This window comes from Panthera leo, chromosome C2, assembly GCF_018350215.1.
Source record: "Panthera leo isolate Ple1 chromosome C2, P.leo_Ple1_pat1.1, whole genome shotgun sequence".
Taxonomy (NCBI): domain Eukaryota; kingdom Metazoa; phylum Chordata; class Mammalia; order Carnivora; family Felidae; genus Panthera; species Panthera leo.
Genome location: NC_056687.1, coordinates 3,367,200 through 3,393,148, shown reverse-complemented (window position 1 = coordinate 3,393,148; position 25,949 = coordinate 3,367,200). Strand labels below are relative to the sequence as shown.

The 25,949-nt window shown below is 48.9% G+C and overlaps 1 protein-coding gene across 2 annotated transcripts in view; it reads left to right on the top strand.

Annotated features, from left to right (window-relative positions):
- PDE9A (phosphodiesterase 9A) overlaps positions 1–25,949 on the top strand; it is an 88,447-nt gene that overhangs the window by 31,928 nt on the left and 30,570 nt on the right. For both annotated transcript variants that reach the window (XM_042955830.1, XM_042955831.1), the window contains exon 4: positions 1,772–1,815. In XM_042955830.1, coding sequence (XP_042811764.1) covers positions 1,772–1,815 — 44 coding nt within the window. The remainder of the gene's footprint in view (positions 1–1,771; positions 1,816–25,949) is intronic.

Here is a 25,949-nt window from a genome sequence, read left to right as displayed (position 1 = left end):
AGTGTGGAAAACGTAAGAAACTGCCCTTGACCCCAGGTCGGTGCTCACCAGAAAGCCGTGTCCACCAGACACAGGGCTTTCCCCTCTGGGAAAGTGCTGGAATCTTGTTTCTTCCCAGCAAACAGTGGCCAAGTAGGCCGTGCATGTGGTCAGGCTGTCTCTCCAGCGTCTTCCACTTCTGAAGACATGTGCAGCCGCTCGTCGCCTGCTTGCTTCCCCAGCCTCAGACTCAGGAGCCATCTCACGGGACAGGGCTGGTGCTGGTGCTCCTGTGACTGTCAGCTTTCCAGGGTCTCTTCTCCAGATTCCGAGGGCTCGTGACTGGCCACCTGGCTACTGATGAGAAGCGGGGTCCCGGTGGCCCTCAGGCCGATACTTTTGGGCTCATTTCAAAGCAAATATAATCGTCTGAGTCTTCCTTCAAAATACGTTTCCCCTTAATGCCTTCTTCAGATGCTCCCAGCCAGCCTTTGCTTTGGACTGTCCTACCCCTCATCCGGGCTTTGCGATGCACAGACGCCTGGTCTCTGCCTCCAGGTGCCCCTCAGCCGAGCCCCGTGCACCTTCCAGGAGACTCGGCCCCAAACACAGCTTCATCGCAGTGCTCCCGGCACGGCCTGCTTCGGGGCCTGTTGGCCACAGGACATTGTCCAGACGCCTCCAGTGCATCCTCAGCCGCCTGTTGACTGGGGCCAGAGAATTTCTAGAGCTTAGCCATTCAAGCAGTGCAGGAACACCTGGCCCTCTAATGCATATTTGAACGCGGAACGTTACCTCCGTGAGGACAGGAGCATTTTTGTCTTTGTCACCTGTACCTGACCTGTGAGCCCTCCGAGAACAATTTATTGAATAATGACCTGAACACAGGACACGGGACGATATCCCCACGGGCTAGTAAGGTTTCATCCGGTACGTTTGTTCCTAAATTCTTGCGCTGAGTCAAGGTCATGTGATGGCCTGTCAAGATCAAGGATCACGCGTGGGCCTGTTAACCGGTCTTGCCAGGACTCCTTCCCCAAGGCTGTGACCATCCATACTCCCCCAGTGATGCTTTTGCACCTGCTTCCCTGTGTCCTTGCAGCCTGCCAGTCACAGGTTTTGCAATTTTGCTTAAAAAACCAAAAAACAAAACACAAAACCAAAAACCCAAACAGCCTCTCTCTTGAGGTTCCTCTTTAAAAAACTATTACGACCTATTGCCTATTCTTTGGAACTATTTTCTGTTGGCTCAGTCGTCTTTCCCTCCCCCCGCCCCTTGCTGTAAGTCCTGGTGTGTCAGGGGCAAACCTTCTGTGTCCATCCCCTCGGGGCCTCGTGATGACTGGGGATGGCGTCACCGAGATGCCCGTGCGTGTTCAGCCGGGCGGCTGACACCACCCGCTCTCGTGCACTTGGGAGATGTGGCCGTCAGGAGCTCGGACCGGGCCAGGGGCAGAGCGCCTTCCCTGTGCGAGTCAGGTGTTGGCACGGACGTGGGCACAGGAGCCCTTCCCGGCGGGATCCCGCACCCGAGCGTCAGTGGTCCCGATCACCAAATTTGTTGAATTCACCACATGTGAACATCAGAGAGGAAGTTCATCATTTAAATGATACGTTTAAAGTATTTGGAATTCTTCCGAACGAGGAAGCTCAGAACAGCCAGAGAAACTAATTTCAGAAAAAAACCCTAATCCGCTGAATTCCAATTTCTCCCGAGCGCTTATCTCCCGTAGCAGGCGTGCTGGGAGCACCTCGGACGGCATCTCACAGAGAACTGTCTTCTGTCTTGCAGCACCCCGTACAAAGTGAGACCGGTGGCCATCAAGCAGCTGTCTGGTAAGGCCCTGCTATCATTTTTAAAATTAAGAGAAAAAAAAGAAGGCTCCAGGCTGCCCCTGTGATTGAATATATATTAGGTAAGCATTTGAACGTAAACCCTGTGCTGTTACAGAATCTGAAGCCCTGTCTTACGCTCCACCCTTGACGACCCCTCGGGGCCTCCCTCCCAGGCCGTCCCCACGGACTTAGCAGACCCTGGGTGACAGTCCGCCCTTGTCTTCCTGGGCGCGGAGTCTGGCCTGCGCGCTCAGACCCATGAGCCGCCAAGTCCGCACGTCAGAGCGTGGGCCGTCCGCGGCCCCCAGCCCCCAGCCCCCGGGACGCCGGGTGCGGTCAGTGGTGTTACGGTGGTAAAATCCCATTTCCTTCTGGATCTTTTCTCTCTCCTGCTTATGTATGATTCATGCAGAATACAATGCTCCCATTTAAGTGTATATTTTGATGAGCTTTGAAAAATGCATACCCCCTTGTAACCGTTCCCAAAACCAAGACGCGGAACATTTACGTCACCCGAAAAGGTTCCCTTGTGTCCCTTCCCAGTTAACCGCCCCCCCACCCCCGCCCATGACCCCTGGCCTCTTGTCAGCAACCCACCTGCTTTCTGACCCCGTAAATTTAGCTTTTCGAGAGCTTTGTATAAAAGAGATTACATAGGATGCCTCCTGCTTTTTGACTCGGCCTAACGGCTTTGGGACGTGTGTGTGTGTCAGCTGCCCCAGTGGTTCATTCCTTTGTATCGCTGGGTAGTGTTCCCTGGTGTGGCTGGACCCCAGTGTGGTTCCCCATCCATCTGTTGAAGGACAGCGGGTTACTCCCAGTCTGGGGGCTTTTAGGGTAAGGCCGCCATGAGCATTCAGGTGGATGCCTTCGTGGGGACGGACGTTTTCATTTCTCTCGGATCGAACGGGACCGCTAGGTCGTAGCGTTAAGTAATTCGCCGAAGAGCCTGCCCATCGGTGTTTCCAAAGTGGCGGCACCGCCTGACCCTCCCACCCACCGGGGGTGAGCAGTCCCCGGCTGCGCTCGGAGTTGTCAGTTAATCATTCTAATGGGTGTGGTGTGATATTGCGTGTGGTTGGACTTTATGCTTCCCCAGTGACTAATGATGGCGAATGTATTTACTAACCGGTCATAAATCTTCTCTCATGATCCGTCGTGGTAGGTGACTGCTTTTCCTTATTATTGAACAGTGAGTGTCCCTGATTTATTGGAGGCACACACCCTTAGGCAGACCCGTATCATAAATATTTTCTCCCAGCCTGGAACTCGCTCCTTCGTTTTCTTAGCCGTATCTTTCAATGAGGAGAAGTGTTCCATCCTGATTCGGCCCGGATTATCAATTTTGATCTTTTTATGGTTTGTGCTTTTCGGTACCCTACCCGAGAAGTCCTAGTTCGTCCCCTACCTGTGAGGTTTTCTGCCGTTCTCTCTTCCGAAGGTTTTGTATTTTTAGTTTGTCCCTTTAGAGCTGTGATCCCTTGCAAGGTGACTTTTGTGTATGGCCTGAGACAGAAGTCGAGGTTTATTTTCCTTTTTAAAGTGTAAAGTTAATTTAATTTTGATTTTTATAAGCTTGATGGCCACAGAATAGAATTTTGAAGCCACCCATCCCATGCAGGCCGGGATGAGGCACTTATGGGTCTGCACCTTGTCTCATCTTTAAGGTGACAGTTGTCAGGGCACCTGGGTGCTGGGCAGCTCAGTTGGTTAAGCATCCGGCTTCAGCTCAGGTCAGGATTTCACAGTTTGTGGGTTCGAGCCCCGCGTCGGGCTCTGTGCTGACAGCTCGGAGCCTGGAGCCTGCTTCGGATTCTGTGTCTCCCTCTCTTTCTCTCTGCCCCTCCCCGGGTCATGCTCTGTCTCTCAAAAATAAAAAATGTTCAAAAAAAATTTTTAAGTGACAGCGTTTACATGTGGGCACTGATTGCTTTAAATTTGTTTAATGCTTGGGGCATCTGGGTGGTTCAGTCCGTTAAGCGTCTGACTCTTGGTTTCGGCTCAGGTCATGATCTCTCAGTTCATGAGTTCAAGCCCCACTCTGGGCTCTGTGCTGATAATGCCGAGCCTGCTTGGGATTCGCTGTCTCCTTCGCTCTCTGCCCCTCCCCCACTTGCACTCTTTCTCTCAAAATAAATAAATAAACTTAAAATAAAATAAAGTAAATGTTTTTAATGCTTCAGTAGCTCTTTGAAAACTCTTAATTCAATTCTCTTGATAGTAGATGTTAGAATAAAATAGGTCTAACTTTTTCTAGAAGGAAAATTCCTTTTTTAAAACAAAAAGCGATCGAGCCCTTGACTTGATAATGAACGTGACTTTTTTTATTAACTAAGCCCCACACTTTATTCGGATTTCACCAGTTTTTCTCTGGATGTCCGTCTTCTGTCCAGCATCCAAGCCACGGTCCCGTCTGTGTCACACTGGCCCTTGGGTCTTCTCCTTTGGCCCCGTCTGAGAGGGCCGTCTGACTCAGACACTTTGGAGAGTCTATAGAATGTCCCCCAGGCTGGGTTTGTCTGAGGTTTTCTTCAAGATCAGCCTAAGGGTATGGATCTGGGGAAAGAATGAGGGGCCTACGATATCCCTTTGAATCCCTGGCTTCCCCACTGCCGAGTTGCTGTTTTCCCCTTCCTTACTCTGCTCTTTGGAAGAATGTTGCTCAGTCTAGCCCACCTTCATGCGGGGCGGGAAAGGACTGAGATTCATTCTCTCTGCATGGATATCCATTTGTTCCAGAATGTTTGAGGAAAAGACAGTCCTTTCCCCCCATCGAGCTATCACAACATCTTTTGTTGTTCCGGGTTCCTTGTATTTTCAAATAAATTTTAGTATCAGTCTGTCAGTTGCTACGAAAAAAAAATTTTTTTCAGTGGGACTTTGAAATTGTACTAAATACACAGAACAATTTGAAAAGAATTACTGTCTATATTGCTGAGTCTTCTGATTCATGAATGTGGTATCTCTCGATTTATTTGGGTTTCTTTTAATGTTTCACAATAACATAGTTGTCAATGTAAAGTTCTTGAATCTGTGTTAATAAATTTATCACTAAGTATTTAATATTTTAATGTTACTGTCAATGGGTTTTTATTTCAATTCCCAGCAGTTTTTTGTTTACAAAAAATATAATTGGGAGCGCCTGGGTGGCTCAGTCGGTTGAGCGGTTCGTGATCTCGCGGTTCGTGAGTTCGAGCCCCGCGTCGGGCTCCGCGCTGACAGCTCAGAGCCTGGAGCCTGCTTTGGATTCTGTGTCTCCTTCTCTCTGCTCCTCCCCTGCTCACATGCTGTCTCCCTCTCAAAAATATATAAAGATTAAAAAAAAACAATTAAAAAAATATATATAATTAGTTTTGTGTATTGATTTAGGTAAGCTCATTCAGTAGATCTAGTACCTTCTTGTCGATTTCCTATGATTGTCTACATCTGCAGATAGAGAATTGCTTCTTCCTTTCAGACCTGGATGTCTTTTGTCTCTCTTACTTCTCTTTCTTGCCTTGCTGCTCCTGCTGGGATATCTAATATGAGAGAAGCACATGGTGTGAGAATGCATATTCTTGCTCTGTTCTCATCTTGGAGACAAAGTGAAGCTTTTCACCATCGGTTATGATGTCAGCTGTAGGGTTTTTCTGTAGACGCCCTTTCTCGGGTTGAGGTTTTTTTCCCCCCTTTAATTCCTAATTGGTTGAGAGTTTTGATCATAAATTAGTGTTGGATTTTGTCAAATACTTTTTCTGCCTCTATTGAGATGATCGTGTTTTTTACTCCTCTGTTCTGTTACTGGTGGACGTACTGATTGATTGTAAAACTTTAACCTTGAATTCCTAGTGTAAACTCCATTTGGCCACGGTCTACTATCTTTTTGCTTTGGATTCAATTTAAATACGTTTTGTGAAAGGTTTTTGTTATCTGTATCAGCAAGGATTCCATAGTTTTACTTTCGTACAGTATGTTCATCTGGTTTTCGCATTAGGGTGATGCCGGCCTCGTGGGAAGTGGGGAGGTGCTCCGCCCTCCTGCTTTCTGGAAGTTTGTACAGGGATGGCACTATTTCTGCCTTAAATGTGTCCTAGAATTCACCAGGGAATCCTCTGTGCTTCGAGTTTCTTTGTTGGAAGGTTTTAAATTATGAATCCGGTGTCTTTAAGAGACAAGTATGTCCAGGTTTTCTGTGTACTTGGAATGAACTTCAGGAAGTGGTACCCATTCGAGCAAAGATTTCATCTAAGAATTTGTTGGCAGGATGGAGTCTGGGAAGTGCTGGTCATCCCCTTTATGTCCATGGCGTTGGCGTGAACTCTGCTTTTCCATCCGAGATACCTGGAAGGTAGACCTTCTCTGTTCTCGAGTCAGTCTGATTTATACATTTTCTTGATTTCTTTTTTCTAAGAGCCAGCTTTGAGCTTCATTGGTTTTCTCCATTATTTGGTTCCTCTTTCATTGATTTCTCCTCTCATCCTTTTGATTTCCTTCCTTTCCTTCCTACCCGCTCCACATCTAGTTTCCTCCTCTTTTTCCAGCTTCTGAAGGCGGAAGCTTAGATCATTAATTTTAGATCTTTCTCTTTTTTCTATAATAATTCGAAGCTAACGATAGCCCTCTAAATATAATTTAGTGGTATCTCATAGATGTCGATGCGTTGTGTTTTCATTTTTATTCAGCTCACAATATTTTCTAATTTACCTTGTGGTTCCTGCTTGGATCTATTTGTTATTTAGAAGCGTATTGTTTAATTTGCAGATGGTTGTGTATTTTCCAGTTACCTTTCTGTTATTGATGTCTCAGTTCATTCCACTGCGGTTAAAAGTGGACCCTTGGGGCGCCTGGGTGGCTCAGTCAGTTAAGTGTCCGACCTCGGCTCAGGTCATGATCTCACAGCTTGTGAGTTCGAGTCCCGCGTTGGGCTCTGTGCTGACAGCTCAGAGCCTGGAGCCTCTTCAGATTCTGTGTCTTTCTCTCTCTCTCTGCCCCTGCCCCACTCACACTCTGTCTCTCAAAAATAAATAAACATTAAAAAAAAATTTTTTCAAGTGGACCCTAGATGGCTTCTGTCTTTTCTAATGTATTGGAATGCATGGTGTGGCTTGGGGATTGTTCCGTATACACCTGAGGAGCATGTGAACCCTGCTGTTGCTGAGCAGAATATGCCACCAGTATCAGTTAGGTCGAGTGAGTTGATAGGGTAGTTCAAGTTTCCTCCGCCTTCATTTTCTGTCTGCTTGTTCCATCAATTGCTGAAAGAAGGGCGTTGAAATATACAAATGCCTTGTAGATGTATCCATTGCTTTTCTCCGTCTGTCAGGTTTGCTTCATGCATTTCCCCTCCTGTTATTGGGTGCATACTTGTTTAGGATTATTCTATACTCTTGATGGATCGATCCCTTTATCCTTCCAAAAATGTGGCCTTTGTCCTTGGTACTATTCTTTGAATGTCTTCCTTGTCTCATATTAATGCAGCCACCCCAGCTTCCTTAAGCTTTAGTGCTCACATATTATACCCTTTCCATCTTTTTATTTTACTGTGTCTCTGCCTCTGTATTTGAAGCAGGTTTCTTATTGGCAACATTTATCAATCTTGGCAATTTCCGCCTTTCAACTGGAGCCATGAAACCATTTACATTAAAAGTAGTCATAGATACAGCAGAGTTATCTTGCTGCTACCTTGCCACTCATTTTGGCTTGTCTCGTTCATTATTTTTTTAATTTTTTCTCTCTTTTCCTGTCTTCTGGATACTGACCATCTTTTCTCCACTCTTGGTCTCTAAACTGTACTTCTTCTTTGTTTCTTCTTGGCTGCCCTTGGTTTCACAATCGGTATCACCGACGTATCACAGTCTTCCTTTAAATTGTGTCCTGCCACTTCTTGAAGGAGTGGGGTCTCAGAGCCGTGTGCTTGTGTGTGCCCCCACCCTGTGCTCTATGTCATACATTTTACTTGTGTGGTACATATGTTTTTAGGCCCATAATCCACTGTTACTCATTTTTTGCTTTCAACAGTCAATTATATTTCTTTGTATAAATCCACATTCGCTTTTTTTTTTTTTTTTTTTTTGCTATATTGTTGATCATCTGCATTTTGTTTTCTCCCATTAAAGAGTGTGGGTTCTGTCCTGGCAGGCAGTTCAGTTACTTACAATTCAGTTTGATGCCTTTGAGACCTGCCTTTAGGCTTTGCCAGGATGGTTGTAGTGGACCAGGATCCAGGGATAGTTTAGTCGTACTGCTAAGGCATGAGGCCTCCAGGGTGTCCCTTGAACTCCTGGAGATAAGGTTGGGGGTGTCAGGGGCTCATCATGTGTGACTTTGAAGGCCCATCAGGAAGCTGTAATTCCCATAGGCAGAGAGGAGCATGGAAGCAGCGGGGGTGGTGAGGAGTGGCCAGATTCCGGTATGTTCTCCTTTTTTTACTATTAGTGTTTATTTTTGAGAGAGAGAAAGAGAGTTGTGAGCAAGGGAGGGGCAGAGAGAGAGGGAGACACAGAATCCGAAGCAGGCTCCCGGCTGCGAGCCGTCAGCACAGAGCCCGACGGGGGGCTTGAAGTCACGGACCGCGAGATCGTGAACTGAACCGACGTCAGACGCTTAACCGACTGAGCCCCCCAGGCGCCCCCAGATTCTGGTGTGTTCTGAGGGAAGAGCCCTGCTTATTTCCTGAGTGGACATGGGACATCAAAGAGGAGTCAGAGGAGCCCACAGAGTCGCTGAGGGGACGGAACGGCAGCCCCCACGTGGGAACAGGCTGAGGGCGTCTGGCACACGGGAGGAGAAGGCGGCTCACGTTGGGACATCTCCGCGCGGTGTGGCTGTGGGCACCGGTGTTGAGTAGATGTGACTAGAGCCTGTGGCTCCCCCGTCCCCCAGCCCTCACTGGGGATGTGCCGTGGCCCTGCCAGTGATGGTGCTGGCAGTGTTTGCAGCCCGGGCTCCCTGAGCTCACCAGGGAGGCAGGGAGCTAGCAGGAGGGACCCAGGATGGGGCCCCGGGATGCCACACTCGGGCACAGGATTCCATCGGAAGAAGGACGCTGGCCTTGTCACCATCCAGAGTGGAGGGGCCAGAATAATGAAGCCTTTGAGGAATAACGAAGCAAAAAACAGGCCGAGCGCGCGGCCGCCCGGACAGGAATGAGCTTCGGGAAGGAAGCCTGGGGGGCGTGGCAGGCGTGCCCAGGTGTTTACAAGATTGTCGCTGGAGGAAGAATAAGGAGGGATTTTTGTGTAACTTCGGGGCCCAACTTGGACCCGTGGAGGTGGGTCTGTGCTCCTTAAGGGAAAGCACTTGGCAAAAGCTGGAGCGCACCTGACCGTGTGGGGACTCACTCAGCCTCCCGCGGGAGCTGGCACAAAGGCATGTGTTCTCTGCAGTGACGGCGAGCGGGTGTCCTCCAAACGTGCGCATCCCCCAGCACCGTGAACACCCGCGCGGGGCGGTCCGCGCTCGCCGTCTGCACACGGATGGGCGGGCTCACACCCTGGTCCACGAGGACCCCTTGTCTACAAATGCACAGTATCCCGGGGTTTTCCTCTGGGGACAGAGTTGGTATCAGGTAGACCCCCGTGGTCCGAGCCTTCCTGAGACAGGTCAGGGAACGGCGCTGTGTCTTTCCATCTGGAGCTTTTTCTGCAAATGGGAACTCTCGGCTCTCGGCAGGAAATGCCCCTCCTTCGCCCACGCATCGGCGCCCAGCCCGGCCTCGCTTCCAGAGCCTCTCAGCCTCTCCCAGGGTCAGTCGTCAGCCCCGGCCTTCCCGCCCTGAGTGTGGCGGGAAGGAGCCCCAGCTGCCCGTGAATCAACAGGCCACAGTCACAATGGCAGGAAAAAGGTCAGGAAAGGAAGTAGGAGCCTGGGGTCCAGACTTCCATGCAGCTGCTGAGGCCCCTGGCCTGGCCTTTCCTGGGGGTCGCCGTCCTTCCCGCTGGCCCCACATTTCGGTCAACGCTCCTACCTGGTCCTGGGGGAGCCCTGGTCTCTCAGGGCGGCGGCAGCTACGTGTTGAGAGCCACGCTTCTCCAGGGGAGCGTCTTCAACTTTAGGACTGACAGCTGGTCCCTCGTTCCCTGCCCATCCCTAGGACCAGGACACATCGCACCGCCCGGCTGCACCTCTGCTGGCCCCTCATCTGGGGGGCTGGTGGGGGGGGAGGGCCCGTGGGGGCTGCCCCTGAGGCTGGCTTTCATTTCTGTCCTCCTGGGCAGAGATCAGGGGTGACTCCAGGCCTGGCTTCCAAGAGCTTCCTTGTCCTTGTTCCCAAGGACAGACAGAGAAAGTGAGCCGTGAAGACACATCAGAAGCACCCCCACGGAGCCTGCCTGTGGTTTTGCAAGTCACAGGTGACAGGTCGCTGGGGGGAGTGACAGGTGCTGGCCGTGCCTTGAACGTTGCCCAGAATTCCAGCAGGCCACACGCAGCGCTGTCCACGGGGCGTTCTCCTGCCCTTTTCCCTCCCCAGTTTAGTGCGAGATTCAGGGAGTCCCTGCCAGAAGGGCCCGTCTGGATGTCCCCACGTGTGCTTGCCTGCTCGGGTCTCTCCAAGAAACCCAGCGCCCCAAACTTGCTTGCCACCGCTTAGGAAGCAGGAGTCACAGTGCCCGGGACTCACCCTGGCTGAGTGGTGGCTTGCTGAAATCCCAACACCGCAGAGCACTGCGGTGACGGACCCCGGAGCTGTTCTTCCAGGAGGGGACCGAGTGTATGCAAGGTCACCGCGGTCCAAATGCGGAACTCACACTGGATTCCGAAGACTCCGTACGGATAAAGGAACGTGCAACACCTCGCCACTCGTTCTCTGATTGCACGTTTTCCTTGTGAGATAGAAATCACCGACGTGGAATGCGCCGTTTTCACGTGACAGAGTCCATGGTTTCTAGTACATTCATTTTTTTGTTTTGTGCAACCACCACCACTGTCTAGATCCAGAACATTTCCGTCACCCCGCAAAAAACTCCCGTACCTATCGGCAGTTACGCCCGTTGACTTCATCCCACCCCCGCCTCCGCCCGGTCCCTGGCAACCACCGTTGCTATGGAGATGCCTGTTCAGGATGCCTCCTGCGATGCAGTACGCGGCCTTGTGCGTCTGGCGTCTTCCCCTGAGCAGCGTCGTCGGGCTCCTCGGTGTCATACTCCGCTCCAGTTCCCGGAGGAGCCACGTCCTCGCGAGACGTGGGGCCGCGTTTTTTCATCAGCTGACGGCATCGGGGCGGGTTCCACTTAGGGCTGTTGCGAGTGATGCTGCCCGGAACGTGGGTGTGCACGTTTTCGTGGGATGCTCGTTGAGATGAGATATGTTGGGTCAAATAAAATACTAACATTTTTTTCAAAGTCCAGCCGGTGCCCAGCAGCGCAGAGCGGAGGCCGCTGGTGCCACGGGCGCCCACGGCGTCCTCCCACCCGAGCTCCCGGCCTGCCTGTGGACCTCCCGTGCGCAGGGCCCACCAGAAGTGGGGAGGGCTTGCCGCCCCGGGAGCAGTCGCCGCCTCGAGAGGAGGCCAAGGGACAAATGCACCTGGGCGCCCTTGCCGGTGCCGGGAGGCCCTCTGAGGTGGCCGTCACGGTTGCCCAGGGGACCCCATGACAGGCCGGTGCTGACTTGCCCTCCACGCACTCTCTTCCGTCCCTCGCCTCGGTCCCACATGCCCTCCAGGGCTTGCTGGGGTCCCTCCTGCACCCATCTCCCGGTCTGTGGGTCGGCTTCCAGGCGCCAACCTGAGAGCTGTCCCCAGTCCCTTGTCAGTCGGGTGAAATGGCCTCAGGACGGTTTCCTACCACACGGCGCCTCAGTTTCCCTGCAGAACAGGGAACCCACCCCGTGGGTTCTTGGGAGGACAGATGACAGAATTCATGCACAGTGTTTAGCCCGGCGCCTGGCATGTGGTAGGTGCTCAGTAAACGGTAGCTGTCGTCGGTAACGACCCAGGGGCTGCAGTCACGCCTCTCTGGCACTGCTGACGTTTCCTAGGACAGGAAGGGCCCTGGGGTCGAAAACGGCACGTGCCGCTGGCCGCTGTCCCTTGCGAGTCCGGTGCATGCCTGGAGATAAGCACAGCGTTGCTGATGAGACAATAACGCTCTTCGTAGTGTTTTCCATCCTTAGTTCCGCTTCCGCCTGAAGAGCCTCCCGATCACGGCCTCGGTCACCCTGACGTGCGCCACTCCTGAGACACAAAAGATAACCAGCCCTGCTGCCCTGCCGCCTCCAAGGGGCTTACCCCACTCCCGCGGGGTCCTCACGGGATCGCACGACCCGGTCCCACCAGCAAAGGCAGTGGCGCCTAGCACGTCGCTGCCAGACGCGCGGGCATCACACAGTCATTCGGGGCCTTGGGGACCTGTGTCCTGCCCCCAGAATTTGGTGATGCAGAAATGGCGGGGTCCGAACGTTACCTTGCGGACCCCAGGGAGGCCGCCGCTCCGAGCGCTGTCTGCCTCTGGGCATGCGTGAGGACCTGGCAGAGCCACATACGCCTGCATCCCGTGCGGCTGAGACAACATGCGCACGCCCGAAGCGCACAGTTTGATGAGCTCGATGACAGCACCCACGCGTGTAACCCCCATCCCACCGAGATGAAGAGCAGTTGTGTCACCCTGAAAAGTCCCCCGTGCCTGCTTTCAAGTCAGTGCCCACTTAGGAGACCAGTGTTCAGACTTCCATCAGCACAGGCCACGTGGTCCTGGTCCGGAGTTTCGCGGGAGCGCAGTCATCCCGTAGATGCTGTTCCGTATGGGGGACTCTGTCGGCGTCATGTTTGTAAGACGCATGCGTGTAGTTTATTAACTTCCATGTTGCGGAGTAGTGTTCCACTGTGAGTTCCCCGCCGCTGGCTCTCCTGTTGAGGGACGCTGGGTGATTTCAGCATGCGCCGCTGTAAAAATCGTACAGATCTTACCGTGGGCATCTCTGTCCGTTATCTTGGGCCGTAACCCATGAGCGATGTCGCTGGTTCATATGGTGAATGGATGCTTGGCTTTATAAGAAACTGGCCAACTGATTGCCCCAGTGGTCGTGCCGCATTACATCCCACCAGCCGTGTGTAGGTGAGCTGGGAGCTCCACGTACGACCCAACGCAACGTCTCAGCTTTTAATTTTTTAGACATCAAGTAGGTATAAAATCATATTTCATCATGGTCTTTTTGGTTTTAATTTTTTTAATGTTTATTTATTTTTGAGAGAGAGAGTCAGGAAGGGGCAGAGAGAGAGGAGGACACAGAATCCAAAACAGGCTCCAGGCTCTGAGCGGTCAGCACAGAGCCCGACGCGGAGCTCAAACCCACGAACCTCAAGATCTAGATCTGAGCCAAAGTCGGACATTTGACTGAGCCACCCAGGCGCCTTTCATCATGGTCTTAATTCACATTTCTCAGATGACTTAATGATTGTTGAGCATGTTTTTTCATGCTTATTGGCTGTTTGAACATCTTACTTTGTGAAGTGTCTGTTCTATGTGTTTGCTCATTTTGTAAACAAGTGTGTGTCTTTTTGTTTTTGTTTTTTTTTATCACTGGTTTGTAGGAAACTCTCTATATTCTGGATATAATTCATCTGTCAGATATATGTATGGCAAATATTTTTTCCCACTTCATGACTTGCCTTTTTAATTTTCTTAATGAGGGCATTTGATGAGCAGAAATTTTTAACCTGATAAAGTCTAATTTAACAAGTTTTTCTTGTATATATTGTATTTTTTGTGTCTTCCCTACGAAACTTTCTCCTACCCCCAGGTAGAAGAGATAAGATTAATTTTTAGGAGATTTGAGAGTGATAGCTATTATATTTTGGTCTATGATCCATTAAAATTTTTTTTAATGTTTATTTATTTTAGAGACAGAGAGACAGAGCACAAGCAGGGGAGGGGCAGAGAGAGCTGGAGACAGAATCTGAAGCCAGTTGCAGGCTCTGAGCTGTCAGCACAGAGCCCGACGCGGGGCTCGAACCCACGAACCGTGAGATCATGACCTGAGCCAAGGTCAGACACTTAACCGACTGAGCCACTCAGGAGCCCCAATCTATGATCCAATTTAAATTAATTTTGTGTGTGGTGTGAGGTAGGGATCGACCTTTTTTTTTTTTCCCTGTATGTATATTCAGTCATCATAGCACCACTTGTTAAAAAGACTTCCCTTTTTCCATTGAATCACTTAGACACTTTTCTAGAAAATTATTTGTCTCCATGCATGGGCCTCTTTGTAGTCTTTCTGCTCTGTTTCATCCACCTGTGTGTCTATCTAGACACCAATAACACACTGGCTTAACTGCTAGGGCTTGAAACCAGGGAGCCTTCCACATTTGTGTTTCTTTTACAGTTATTTTGGTTATATGGGCCTTTTTCTTTTCCCTACAAATTTCAGAATTAAGAATCAACATGTCAGTTTCTTTTTTAAAAAGCAATCTATGACTTTGATTGGGATTGCTTTCAATACAGAGGTTAGTTTGGGAAAGCTAACATCTTACCAATACTGAGTCTTCTAACCCATGAACATGGTACACCCTCCACTTACTCAGGTTTTCCTTAACTTGCCTCAGCAAAGATTTTTAGCTTTCAAGATGAAAGTCCTACATATCTTTTGTTAAACCTATTCCATGGCATTTTCTGTTTTCCAGTGTAATTGCCAAGGGGACCTGAATTTAATTTTCCATTTGTTTTCTGCTCATTATTCTAAAAATAGAGCAGATTTTCATATATTGACCTAGCATCTTCTGACGTTGCTTAATTCATTTCTTAGCTCGGGTAGTTATTTTCTAGATTCCTAGGATTTTCCATAAAAACAATCATATCTTCTGATAATAAAAACACTTTGACCTCTGTTTGTTTTCTATCTCTTTCACTTGTCTTGTGGCCCTGGTTGAAACTCCGATACAATTAAGTAAAAATGAGGGCAGGCACCCTTCCTTTATCCCAGCCTTAGGAGAAATGTCTTCACTCTCTCCACCAAGTGTGACATGAGCCACAGGTGTGTTGTAAATGCCTCTTATGGGGTTGAACATGTCTTCTTCCCCTAGGTGCTAATAAACATTTTCCATCAAATATTCTTTGACAAAATTCTTGGTAAACTGCATCAGGTGTTATATTTGCATCTGTTGAGATGGGTTGCGGCAATCTTTTTATTCCTGGGTTTCTAATGTTTTTTTTTTTATCATAAACAGGTATTAGATTTTGTCACATACTCTTTCTTCATCTAGTGGATGATCATATGATTTTTCTCCTTTATTCTGTTCAGATAGTGAATTATGTTGACTGATTTTTAAACGTTAAAACAACTTTGTTTTTCCATGATTGCTGCACTTGTATTCCTTGAAAAATACTTAGGAATGAGTTTTTTAAAAGGTATACAGGATCTCTACCCTGATGTAACATGTATTCTCTTTTACATATTGCTAAATTTGATTTCCTAATAATATTAATAATTGTTAAGGATTTTTGTGTTAACATTCAAATGGGATATAGGTTTGTAACTTTTTTCTTGTAATGCCTTTGTTATGTTTATATATGGTTATAATGGCCTTATAAAACATGTTGAGAAGGACACCTGGGTGGCTCAGTCAGTTAAGCGTCTGACTTGAGCTCAGGTCATGATCTCACAGCTCATGAGTTCAAGTCCCATGTCAGGCTCTGTGCTGACAGCTCAGAGCCTGGAGCCTGCTTCAGATTCTGTGTCTCCCTCTCTCTCTGCCCCTGCCCCGCTTACACTCTGTCTCTCTCTTTCTCTCTGTCTCTCAAAAATAAGTAAACATTAAAAAAAAATTGGGGTGGGGACACCATGTGGCTCAATCGGTTAAGCGTCCGACTTCATCTCAGGTCACGATCTCGTGGTTTGTGAGTTTGAGCCCCGCGTCGGGCTCTGTGCTGACAGCTCAGAGCCTGGAGCCTGTTTCGGATTCTAGGTCTCCCTCTCTTTCTGCCCCTCCCCCACTCACACTCTGTCTCTCTTTCAAAAATAAAATAACGTAAAGAATTGCACGCTCTTCTAACTGAGCCAGCCAGTCGCCCCTAAAAATAATTTTTTATGGTTACCTACATGTATGTCATTTCGGGTGCTTGCATTTACCCCTGTAGATTCCAACTTCTGACTGGTGTTTTAGGCCTTCAGCCTGAAGAATTTCTTTTTTCTTTTAACATTTCTTGCAGTGCAGAACTGCTAGTGACTGACTCTGTCAGCTTTTACTTATCCAAACATATTTCTGTTTTGCCTTCCTGTTGAAAGATGGTTTCTCAGGGTATAAATTCTGCATGCGTGGTTTGGTTTTGGTCTTGTATTTTGAGGGAAGTTTAAAGATGTTGGATCCTTTTTTTCTGCCTTCGTCGTTTCTGACGAGAAATCAGCTTTTCCTTTATCGTTATTCCCCTGCAAAGAATGTGTCCTTTTTTTTTGGCTACTTTCAAGATGTTTTTCCTTCATCTTTGGATTGCGGCAGTTTGATTATGATGCACCCGGCCCTGGTATTTTTGTTTGTTTGTTTGTCCTACCTGGTATTTATTGAGTATCCATGGTCTGTAAACTCGGGTTTTCTCCAGATTTGTGAAATGTTCAGTTTTATTTCTTGGAATGCATTCTACGTGGCATTCTATCTCACCTTTCCTTCGGAGATTCTAACTGCACGTATGTTAGAAATTTGCTATTATCCCTCAAGTGGTTGGCTCTGGGTGTTTTTTTAAATGTCTTTTCTTTGCTGATCTTGAGGTTGCATAATTTCTGTTCATCAGTCCTCAAGTTTCCTGACTCTTCTGTTCACTCAAACTGCTGTAAGCCCATCCGTGAATATTTGGAGATCTACTTTTAAGTTCTACAGTTTTCATAGGATTCCTCGTCATAGATTTCTGTCTTGAGAGTCTCCATCCGGTACTATCCACTAACATCCTTTTCTCACAGTCCTTGGACATGACTATAATTTTGCTTCATTAAAAGTTTGGTCTGCTAATTTCAACATACGCATCATCTTGGGCTTCTGGGGGGTGATTTTTCTTCTTGACTGCATATCACATTTTCCTGTCTCTTTGCATGTCTCTTTTTTAGTGTAGGCTTACACTACGAATAATACATTGCAGAGACTCTGGCTTTTGTTATCTTCCTCTGAAGAGTGTTTGTTTTTTTCGAGCTGGCAGCTAAATTGTTGAGTGATCACTTTGCTTTGGGGGGAGTTGTTTTGGTTTTTTTAAGTTTATCTATTTTGAGAGAGAGAGAGAGAGAGAGAGAGAGAGAGAGAAGCCTGGACTCAGACTCCAAGCTTTGTCTCCCATGTGGGACCACTGATATAGACATATTAGTGCTAAGCTCTCTCACCCTACTAGGCACATAAATGTGTAATTCAGAGATGGATTAGGGAAGGAACAAGGGAGTTCTTACAGAACTGGTCACTCCCAGCCACAGACTTCCTTCTTTGAGAGTTATCCCTTTCATTTCCACTTTCTCTCTGACAATCCCAGGCTCTGCCCTCTGAACCCTCAACCCCGTGAACCTGCAGCTTTCTGCTTACATTCTAGCCACCCCACACTGCAAGCTCACTCCACAAAAGAACTTAGGAACCATCTTCCTTTCTTCTCTAGCAGCCCAGCCATGGGGATGTACCATAGTTTATCCAGCTAGTCCCCCACCATGGATATTTATGTCACTTCCCATCTTGGGCTGTTACAAACAGTAAGTTAGCCATTTTCCGTTCCTCTTGCTACAGCCCCTACAACTGTGTGCGACGTGTTCGAGTCCATAGATGGAGCGCAACCTTTAGTCTGTCAGTCTTTATAATCTTTAATAGATTTTTGCAAAAGCCTTATCTTTTCTACCATAACCAATTCGTTTATTGGGTCAGAGTTTCTCCTGCAGAATTCTCCCCAAAATTAATCTTGTGACATTGTTTTGATATGTGCAGGTTATCATACGGTGGACGGAGTCCCAGCAACATGTACAGTCCACTGCTCGTTGCCAACTTCAAATCCCTCTGGGGCATCCTCACTAGAATATCATACCCACACCCTTCTACCTCAGAAGCACAGCGCACCTCATCAACCATGGGGGAGGGCGTTTCTGAGAGAGGAGGAGTGTGTGCGGAGTATATTTCCCGCATGGGTGAGCGCCATCCCGCCCCGTCTTCGCAGCCCTAAATGGAAACATGACCCGGGTAGGGCAGGATGAGTTTGGCCACGTCATGACTCACGCTGCTCGCTTTTATCACCCAGCCACATCGGGTTACCCAGAGGATTAAATGACCGATCTGTGCAAACCACGTAGGACAGTGCCTGGGCCATAAGAAGAGCTCAGTACAGATTGTTGTGGTTGCTGCAATCTATAAAACAATAAAGGAAAATTGCACTGCTGGCTGACCCAGAGGGAACTCCCCTCACGGGTAAGTTGTCTTGCAAACTAAGCCTAAGGAAGAGAGAAGGGCAGAGAGAGAAATCGTGTCCAGACATCTGGGATCAAATTAAACTATGCAGAACACGAAGTCCCCCTCTCCAAAACCGAAAGGGGAAAAGCTGCACCCTACTCCTGCCCCTGAGGTGCCATGGGTCCCTAACGACCCTGCACGTAGCCCAGGCAAGACGGTAACAAGATACGCTCCAGAGTTTCAGATGTGGTCATCAGAGTCCTTTGGGCCCCCTTGCTTTCTGTTACATCTGACGGCTAACAGGAGACAAAGGAATCACTCAAGGTCACCACCAGTCACAGGGAAGTGTCCCTTTGGCTGCTGATAAACATGAGTGATTTCTCTGTCGGACAGACCCTGGAAAGGGCACCTGTGCCTTTAAGAAGCAAGGTGAGTTCACTGTTAATCATATATCTTTACTGTGCTCCTGGGTTATTAGGGAAACATCCTCATTCTGCATGTCTGTTTTATGATGTCCATAAACACTGAATTGCCGACGGCTGTGCCCTGGGCCAGAATGTCCTCTACCGGCTAGAAGGGCTGGGGGAGGGAAACCAGAGCAGGGGTGAGTTCACCCCTCTGCTTCCCTGGAGAAGGGTGGTGACACTCCGAGAAGGAGGGACGGGGCAGGGGATGGGCAGGGGCGGGCGGGGACTCCCCTTCCCTGTCCCCTGAGGCGGAGCCCTGGACAAGAGGGACAGAAATGTGCACCTTCACTTCAGGGCTTTGGGGGCGTCTCTTTGGTGCCCACTAATGGGCATCGTTTTCCCCAGTGCGAAGTACGATACCCCTTTCTGAAGGGATAGCAAGCAGAGTCTTGTTTTGTAAGTGCTCTGGGAGAATGTCTCCAGTCCGTGTTTCTGGAAGGATGCTCAGCGTCTCACCCCACTGCTCCCGGGTAAGACTGACGAGGGGAAGCACCGCTCCCGCGTCACAGGAGCCACTGGAGCGCGGCAGTGGCATCGTGCGACGCCGGCCCACGCATCCGAGAGATGGTTCTGGCCTGAACTCGCAAGCACCCCACACGTGCCGGGGGTCAGTGGCGGGGCCGAGGTCCCCACGCCGCCTGCCCTCGGATTGCGGGTTTGGGGGCCGGCGTCCTAGGGCGCTGTTTGCGGTCACTTGCCCAGGGGAGAAAGGCACAGGTGCAGACCGGCTGAGGTGTGTGAAGGAGGACGAAAGCCCGGCCGTCACCGTTCTTCTGTTCAGGACAAGATGGAGAAGCGCCCCGGCCAGCTCGCTGCCGATCGGGTTAGCGCATCGTGTAAACCACCCCTTAGAGGAGGAATTATCGCTTGGGCTGTGCTGTCGATCAGTTAAACCAGATTTCCATGTCGTTCCGTGGAGGGGGGGGGAGACTCGGGATTTATCTGAAACAAGTAAACAATTCCTGGAAGGGCCGGGAGAGGCGGAGGCGGGTTCCGAGAACCGTGTGCAGCGGCCGAGGCGTCGTCGGGCAGCGGCGGACTCTGCCCTGGTCACTCGCGGGAGCCGCTGGGTAAACGACGTGGGGGAGGGTGCCCGGCCTGCCCCCGGGCCCCGGGCGTCCCCTTGGCTCTGTCCCGGGGGCCGGGTCCTGGGGCCACTCGAGCGCAGATCGGGGCCTGAGGCTGCGCTGATCCGGCAGCGTCCTGGCAGCCGGACGCGGCCTCCGCCGACCTCCGGGGCTGCCCCGGAACCAAACCAGAGTCTGCCGTGAGAGACAGTCTGCCAGCCACGGCATGTCCCCGCCGGCGCCTGTCGCCTGGGAAGCCCCCGGACACGCGCCCACAACGTCCTGAAGTCGGCGCCCAGGCCTGGCGAGGCGACGGGGAGCCTGCCGAAGCCTGTGTCCCGAGCGCTGGTCGTCGGGGCAGCCAGATCCGGAGCCACGGTGAGCGGGCTGCCCGCGACTCTCAGCTGGCTCTCCCCAGCCCCCGTCGCGTGCGGTGGCGGTGGTTCATCGGGGCCTCCCGTCCCCTCGGAGCCTCCTTCCCACACCCCCCATTTTCCAGCCCCGAAGTGCCCGGCCGTCCGCGTCGCTGCTGCTGGTTCTCAAAGCGATTCAGAAATTCTCAAAGCTGGGGCCCCTGGGTGGCTCCGTGGGTCGAGCACCCGGCTTTTGACTTCGGCTCAGGCCATGATCCCGTGGTTCGTGGGATCGCGCCCCGCGTCAGGCTCTGTGCTGTCAGTGGGGAACCTCCTTCTCTCCCTCTCTCTCTGCCCCTCCCCTACTCATATGCTCACTCTCTCTCTCTCTCTCTCTCTCAAAATAAGTAAATAAACTTTAAAAGAAAAGAAAAGATGGAGCGCCTGGGTGGCTCAGTCCGTTAAGTGACCGACTTCAGCTCAGGTCATGATCTCACGGTTCGTGGGTTGAAGCCCCGCATCGGGCTCTGTGCTGACAGCTCGGAACCTGGAGCCTGCTTCCGATTCTGTGTCTCCCTCTCTCTCTGCCCTCCCCCGCTCATCCTCTGTCTCCCTCTCTCTCTCAAAAATAAATAAACGTTAAGAAAAGTTTTTTTCAAAAAAAGAATTTCTCAAAGCGAAACACCTAAATATGCTTTAATTTTTAAAATTCAGTATGTGCCATGCCACATTTAGGAGAAAGAGGTGAGTTTCCTACATAATGTCAGATTTTTCTGAGTCCCAACCGGGAAGGTTGGGAATAACTGACATTTGTGATTGAAAACTGCTTGCTGCTCCCCCTGATCCGGGGGTTTAGAGCCATCAGAGGGTTCCAGAGTTGCCAACAGAATGCAGGCAGGATGTGCCCCCCACCCGGAGCTCAGCCTGTCCCCCAGGGGCTCACCAGGACAGGCACTGAAAGGAGGGAAGGGTGTCCAGGAGGGCTCGTGGCTGTCAAGGACCCGCAGTGATTTAATGACGACGGCCTCCGATGGCTCCTGCGGGCAGCGCTTACCGTGGGCCCGGCGCTGGCCTGAGGACTTCCCACACACGAAATCACAGTTCATTTTCAGTTCTGAAATCCACCGGGAGGAAACGCTGGCCCGCTGTAGGAGTCCCAGCGAGCCTGGTGGGGAGGGGAGGCATCCACTTCCTGATCAGGGCTGTTTGTGGATGTGCGGGTGTGGTTGGCCTTTGCGCACATAGGCATTTTTGCCTCTTTCCCCTCGCAAAGAATGCAGGCCGTGCGAGTATCTAAAGCACGCGGGAGCCACGGTGCCGTGGCGGGTGATGGTGCCCGGGGGCTGTAATCACCCGGAGTTCGGCCTCCTCTCGGGCCCCCTCTGAGAACAGCGGACGTAGAGGCCTGAGTTGGGCTGACACATAGCTGTTCACAGAGACCAGAACACCCGTGTCCCCCCCGGGACTGAACCAGAGATGGGAAGGTACAGGATGAGGGGACAAACATCTTTACTAGTGCTTTGGGGCTGGAAATTCGATTTAGGCATTAAAATCCAGAAACGCTCAAAGGATACGATGTCGAGAGTCCAAAGGAAAAAGGAAAATTGCTCCTTAACTTTTCTATTCCATTCTATCATATTTTTTTATCAAGCTTTTTATTTTTATTTTTTTGAGAGAGAGTGTGTGTGGGTGTGTGCATTTGATCAAGGGAGGGACAAAGGAAGAGAGAGAGAGAGAGAGAGAGAGAGAGAGAGAGAGAATCTTAAGCAGACTCCACGCTCAGTGCAGGGCTCAGTCTCAAACCTTGAGCTCATGACCTGAGCCGAAATTGAGAGTCAGATGCTTAACCGACCCCTTAGCTTTTTATTTTATTTTAATTTTTTTTAATGTTTATTTATTTTGAGACCATGCGAGAGACAGAGCACAAGCGGGGGAGGGGCAGACAGAGGGAGACACAGAATCCGAAGCAGGCTCCAGGCTCTGAGCCATTAGCACAGAGCCCGATGCGGGGCTCGAATTCACAAACCGTGAGATCATGACCTGAGCTGAAGCCAGACGCTCAACCGACTGAGCCACCCAGGCACCCCAGCTTTTTATTTTTAAATAATTATAGAATAGTACACAGTTGTAAGGGAAGGTACAAGAGAGCCCACGTACCTCTTACGCGTTTTCCCCTGCGGTAATATTTTTGAAAACACAGTAAGATGTCACAGCCGCGCCCCGTCGATACAGTCCAGATGCACAACATTTCATCCCCACCAAGATTCTTCCTCCTTAACCCCTGACAGTCACGGTGTTCTCCATGTCCGTGGTGTTGCCATTTCAAGAGCGTTCTATAAATGTAGTCATTCGATAGGTACCTCTGGGGATTGGCTTCTTTTACTCAACGTAATTCTCTGGAGATCCATCCGGGTTGTTGTGCGGATCACTAGTGTGTTCAGTTGTTTTTCATAACCCAGTTTGGGGCTGTTACAAACAAAACTGCCGGGACCGTTGTGTGCAGGTTTTCGTGTGACCGTAAATTTTCATTTCTCTGCCCCGGGAGCAATTGCTCAATTGTATGGTGCATGCATATTTAGTTTTCTCAGGAAGCTGCCAAACCATTTTCCAGAGCGGTTGCACCGTTTTGCATTCCCTTCAGCAAGGTGTGAGTAATCCATTTCTCCCCATCGTTACCAACACTTGGGGTTGTCATCGTTTTTTTTTTTTTTTAGCCTTTTTGACAAGTACGCCGTGACATTTCACTGTGGTTCTAATTTGCGTCTCCTAATGGCTAACGATGCCTACGCTTGTGCTCCCTCTGTGTTTGCTTCAGGAAAACGTCTGCTAGTGTCTCCTGCCCGTTTCAGATTGGGCTGTTCTGTTTTTGACCGTTAAGGGGTTTTGAGGGGAAGGGGTTTTGAGGGGAAGGGGTTGTCTGCAAAGTTTATCTCACAGGGCTTACGTGGAGTTTTGATGGCTCTTTTCACGTTCTGCATTCAGGTCTCTGTCGAGTGGACTTTGCGAAGTGTTTCCCGCTCATGGCCAGAGCTTTACTTCTTTTTTTTTACCTATTTTATTTTATTTTATTTTATTTACTTTTAGTGTGTATTTATTTTTGAGACAGAGAGGCAGAGTGTGTGTGGGGAAGGGGCAGAGACAGAGGGAGACACAGAATCCAAAGCAGACTCCAGGCTCTGAGCTGTCAGCCCGACACGGGGCTTGAACTCACACACCGCGAGATCGTGACCTGAGCCAAAGTCAGACGCTTAACTGACCGAGCCACCCAGGCGCCCCGAAGAGCTTTACTTCTGATGAAGATCACTTTGTCCATTTTCCCTTTTATGGATCGTATTTGAAGCGTCAAGTCCGAGAACTCTGCCTCCCTCAGGAACCTGGAAATTTTCTCTATTTTTTTTCTAACAGCTTTATAGTTTTGTATGTTCCATCCACGGTCCGTTTCACATTAATTTTTACATAAACTGTGAGGTTTAGATCGAGTCTCATTTCCCTGCCTGTGAGTGTTCAACTGCTCAAGCACCATTTGTTGAAAAGACGGTCTTTCCCGCGTTGGATTGCTTTTACACGCTGGTCAGAATCAGCTGGGCATATTTGTGTGGGTATAACTCTGGGTTCTCTGCTCTGTTGCACCGATATCTGTCTACCCCTCCGCTCGTATCACACGGCCGTGATTAGTGTCACCGTACATGGAGCATACCTCGTTTTCTTGTGCTCCATTTCATTGTGCTTTGCAGATATTCTTTTTTTTTTTTTTTTACAAATTGAAGGTTTGCATCAAGCAAGTCTGGTGGCACTACTTTTCCAACAGCCTTTGCTCACTGCATGTCTCTGTCACGTTTCCGTCATTCTTGGAATAGCTCAGGCTCTTCCATTTTTATTATATTTGAACGGCTGCCATCTCATGACAAAATTGTAACGGATGAGGAGTTGCTTGTTAGGGATGAGCAAAGAAAGTGGTTTCCCGAGGTGACATCTACTCTTGGTGAAGATGCCGTGAAGATTGTTGTCAACAAAGGATTCAGAATAGTACCTAAAATTCATTGAAAAAGTAGCAGCAAGGTGTAAGAGGACTAACTCCAGTTTTGAAAGGAGTCCTACTGTGGGCAAAATGCTTTCAGACTGCATTGCCTATCAAGAGAAACCTTCGCGAAACAAAGACCCACAGCCTGATCAGTCAGCGATCGTCCATATTGACGCAGGACCCTCCACCAGCAAAAGGATTGGGACTCACTGAAAGCTTAGACGATAGTTAGCATTTTTTAACAAAAAAGTACTTTTGGAATTGAGGTATGTACATTTTTTGGACATAATGCTATTACACACCTAACACACTGCAGTGCAATATAAACATAACTTATACACACTAGAAAACCAAACAGTTCATTCTGACTCAGTTTATCGTGATGTTCAAGTTCGTTGAACCCAAACCTACGATATCTCTGAGGTCTGCCTGTCATAGGTCTTAAACTCAGATAGACTGATTCAGTACACTTTATCTTCTTTTTAAAAACAGTTTTAACTCTTCTAATTCCTTCGCATTTTCACATAAAAGTCGGAATAGGGGCGCCCGGGTGGCTCATTCAGTTAAGCGTCTGACTCTTGATTTCGGCTCAGGTCATGATCTCACAGTTCCTGGGATCAAGCCCCGCATCGGGTTCTGTGTTGGCATCGAGGAACCTGCTTGGGATTCTCTCTCTCTCTGTCTCTCTCTCTCTCTCAAAATAAATAAATAAATTTTTAAAAAGAATAATTGTGTCTATTTCTACAAAAATCTTGCTGGAGTTTTGACAAGAATTATGTTAAACCCATTTATGAGTTTGGGGAAAATTGACATCTTTACTATATGGAACCTTCCGAACCATGAACATGGTATGTCTCTCCCTTTATTTAGATCTTTTTTTATTTCTTTCATCAGTGTTTTGTAGTTTTCATCATACAACTTCTGCATATGTTCTGTTATATTTATACACAAGTTTTGGGGGTTTTTTTCTATAGTGTTTATACAGTGGTATGGTGATTCTAATTTTGGTGTCTACATCGTCATTGCTATGTATGTAAATACAATTTTGTATATTTATCTCCTATCCTGTGACCTTGCTGAACTCATTTATTAGTTCTAAGAGAGTTTTTTGTAAATGCCTTGGAATTTCTGCTGTAGACAATCATGTCATTGGCAAATGGGGACAGCTTCGTTTCTTCATTTCTGATCTGCTTTGCTTTTTCTTGCCTTGTTGCACTGGCTAGAACTTTTAGCACTGTGTTTAATGACAATAGTGAGAGTAGACATCCCTGCCGTGTCACAGTTTAAGCAAGAAGCAGTCAGTCTTTCACCATTAAGTGTAATGTCAGCTGTAGGTTTTTGGTAGATGTTCTTTACCAACTTAAAGTTCTCCTCTATCCCTGCTTTTCTGAGTTTTTTTTAATGTTTATGTATTTTTGAGAGAGAGAAAGGGAAAGAAGGAGAGGGCCCAAAAGAGAGGGAGACACATAATCAGAAGCAGGCTCCAGGCTCTGAGCTGTCAGCACAGAGCCCGATGCAGGGCTGGAATCCACAAACTGTCAGATCATGACCTGAGCCAAAGTCGGACGCTTTACCGACTGGGCCACCCAGGTGCCCCTTATGAGAGTTTTATCAAAGAAACAGATGTTAAATAGTTTTTCAAATTTTTTTTATGAATTGATAGATCATGTGTTTTTTTTCTTTAGCTGTTAATAAAGTAGATTGCTTTCATTGATTTTCAAATATCAAAGCAGCCTTGCATCCCTGGAATCAACCCCATTTCTTAATGTATAATCCTTTCTATATTTTGTTGAATTCTAATTGCTAATACTGTGTTAAGGGTTTTTGCATCTATATTCATGAGGAATATTGGTCTGTAGTTTTCTTTTGTTCGGTTGTCTTTTTCTGGATTTGGTATCAGGTTCATACTGG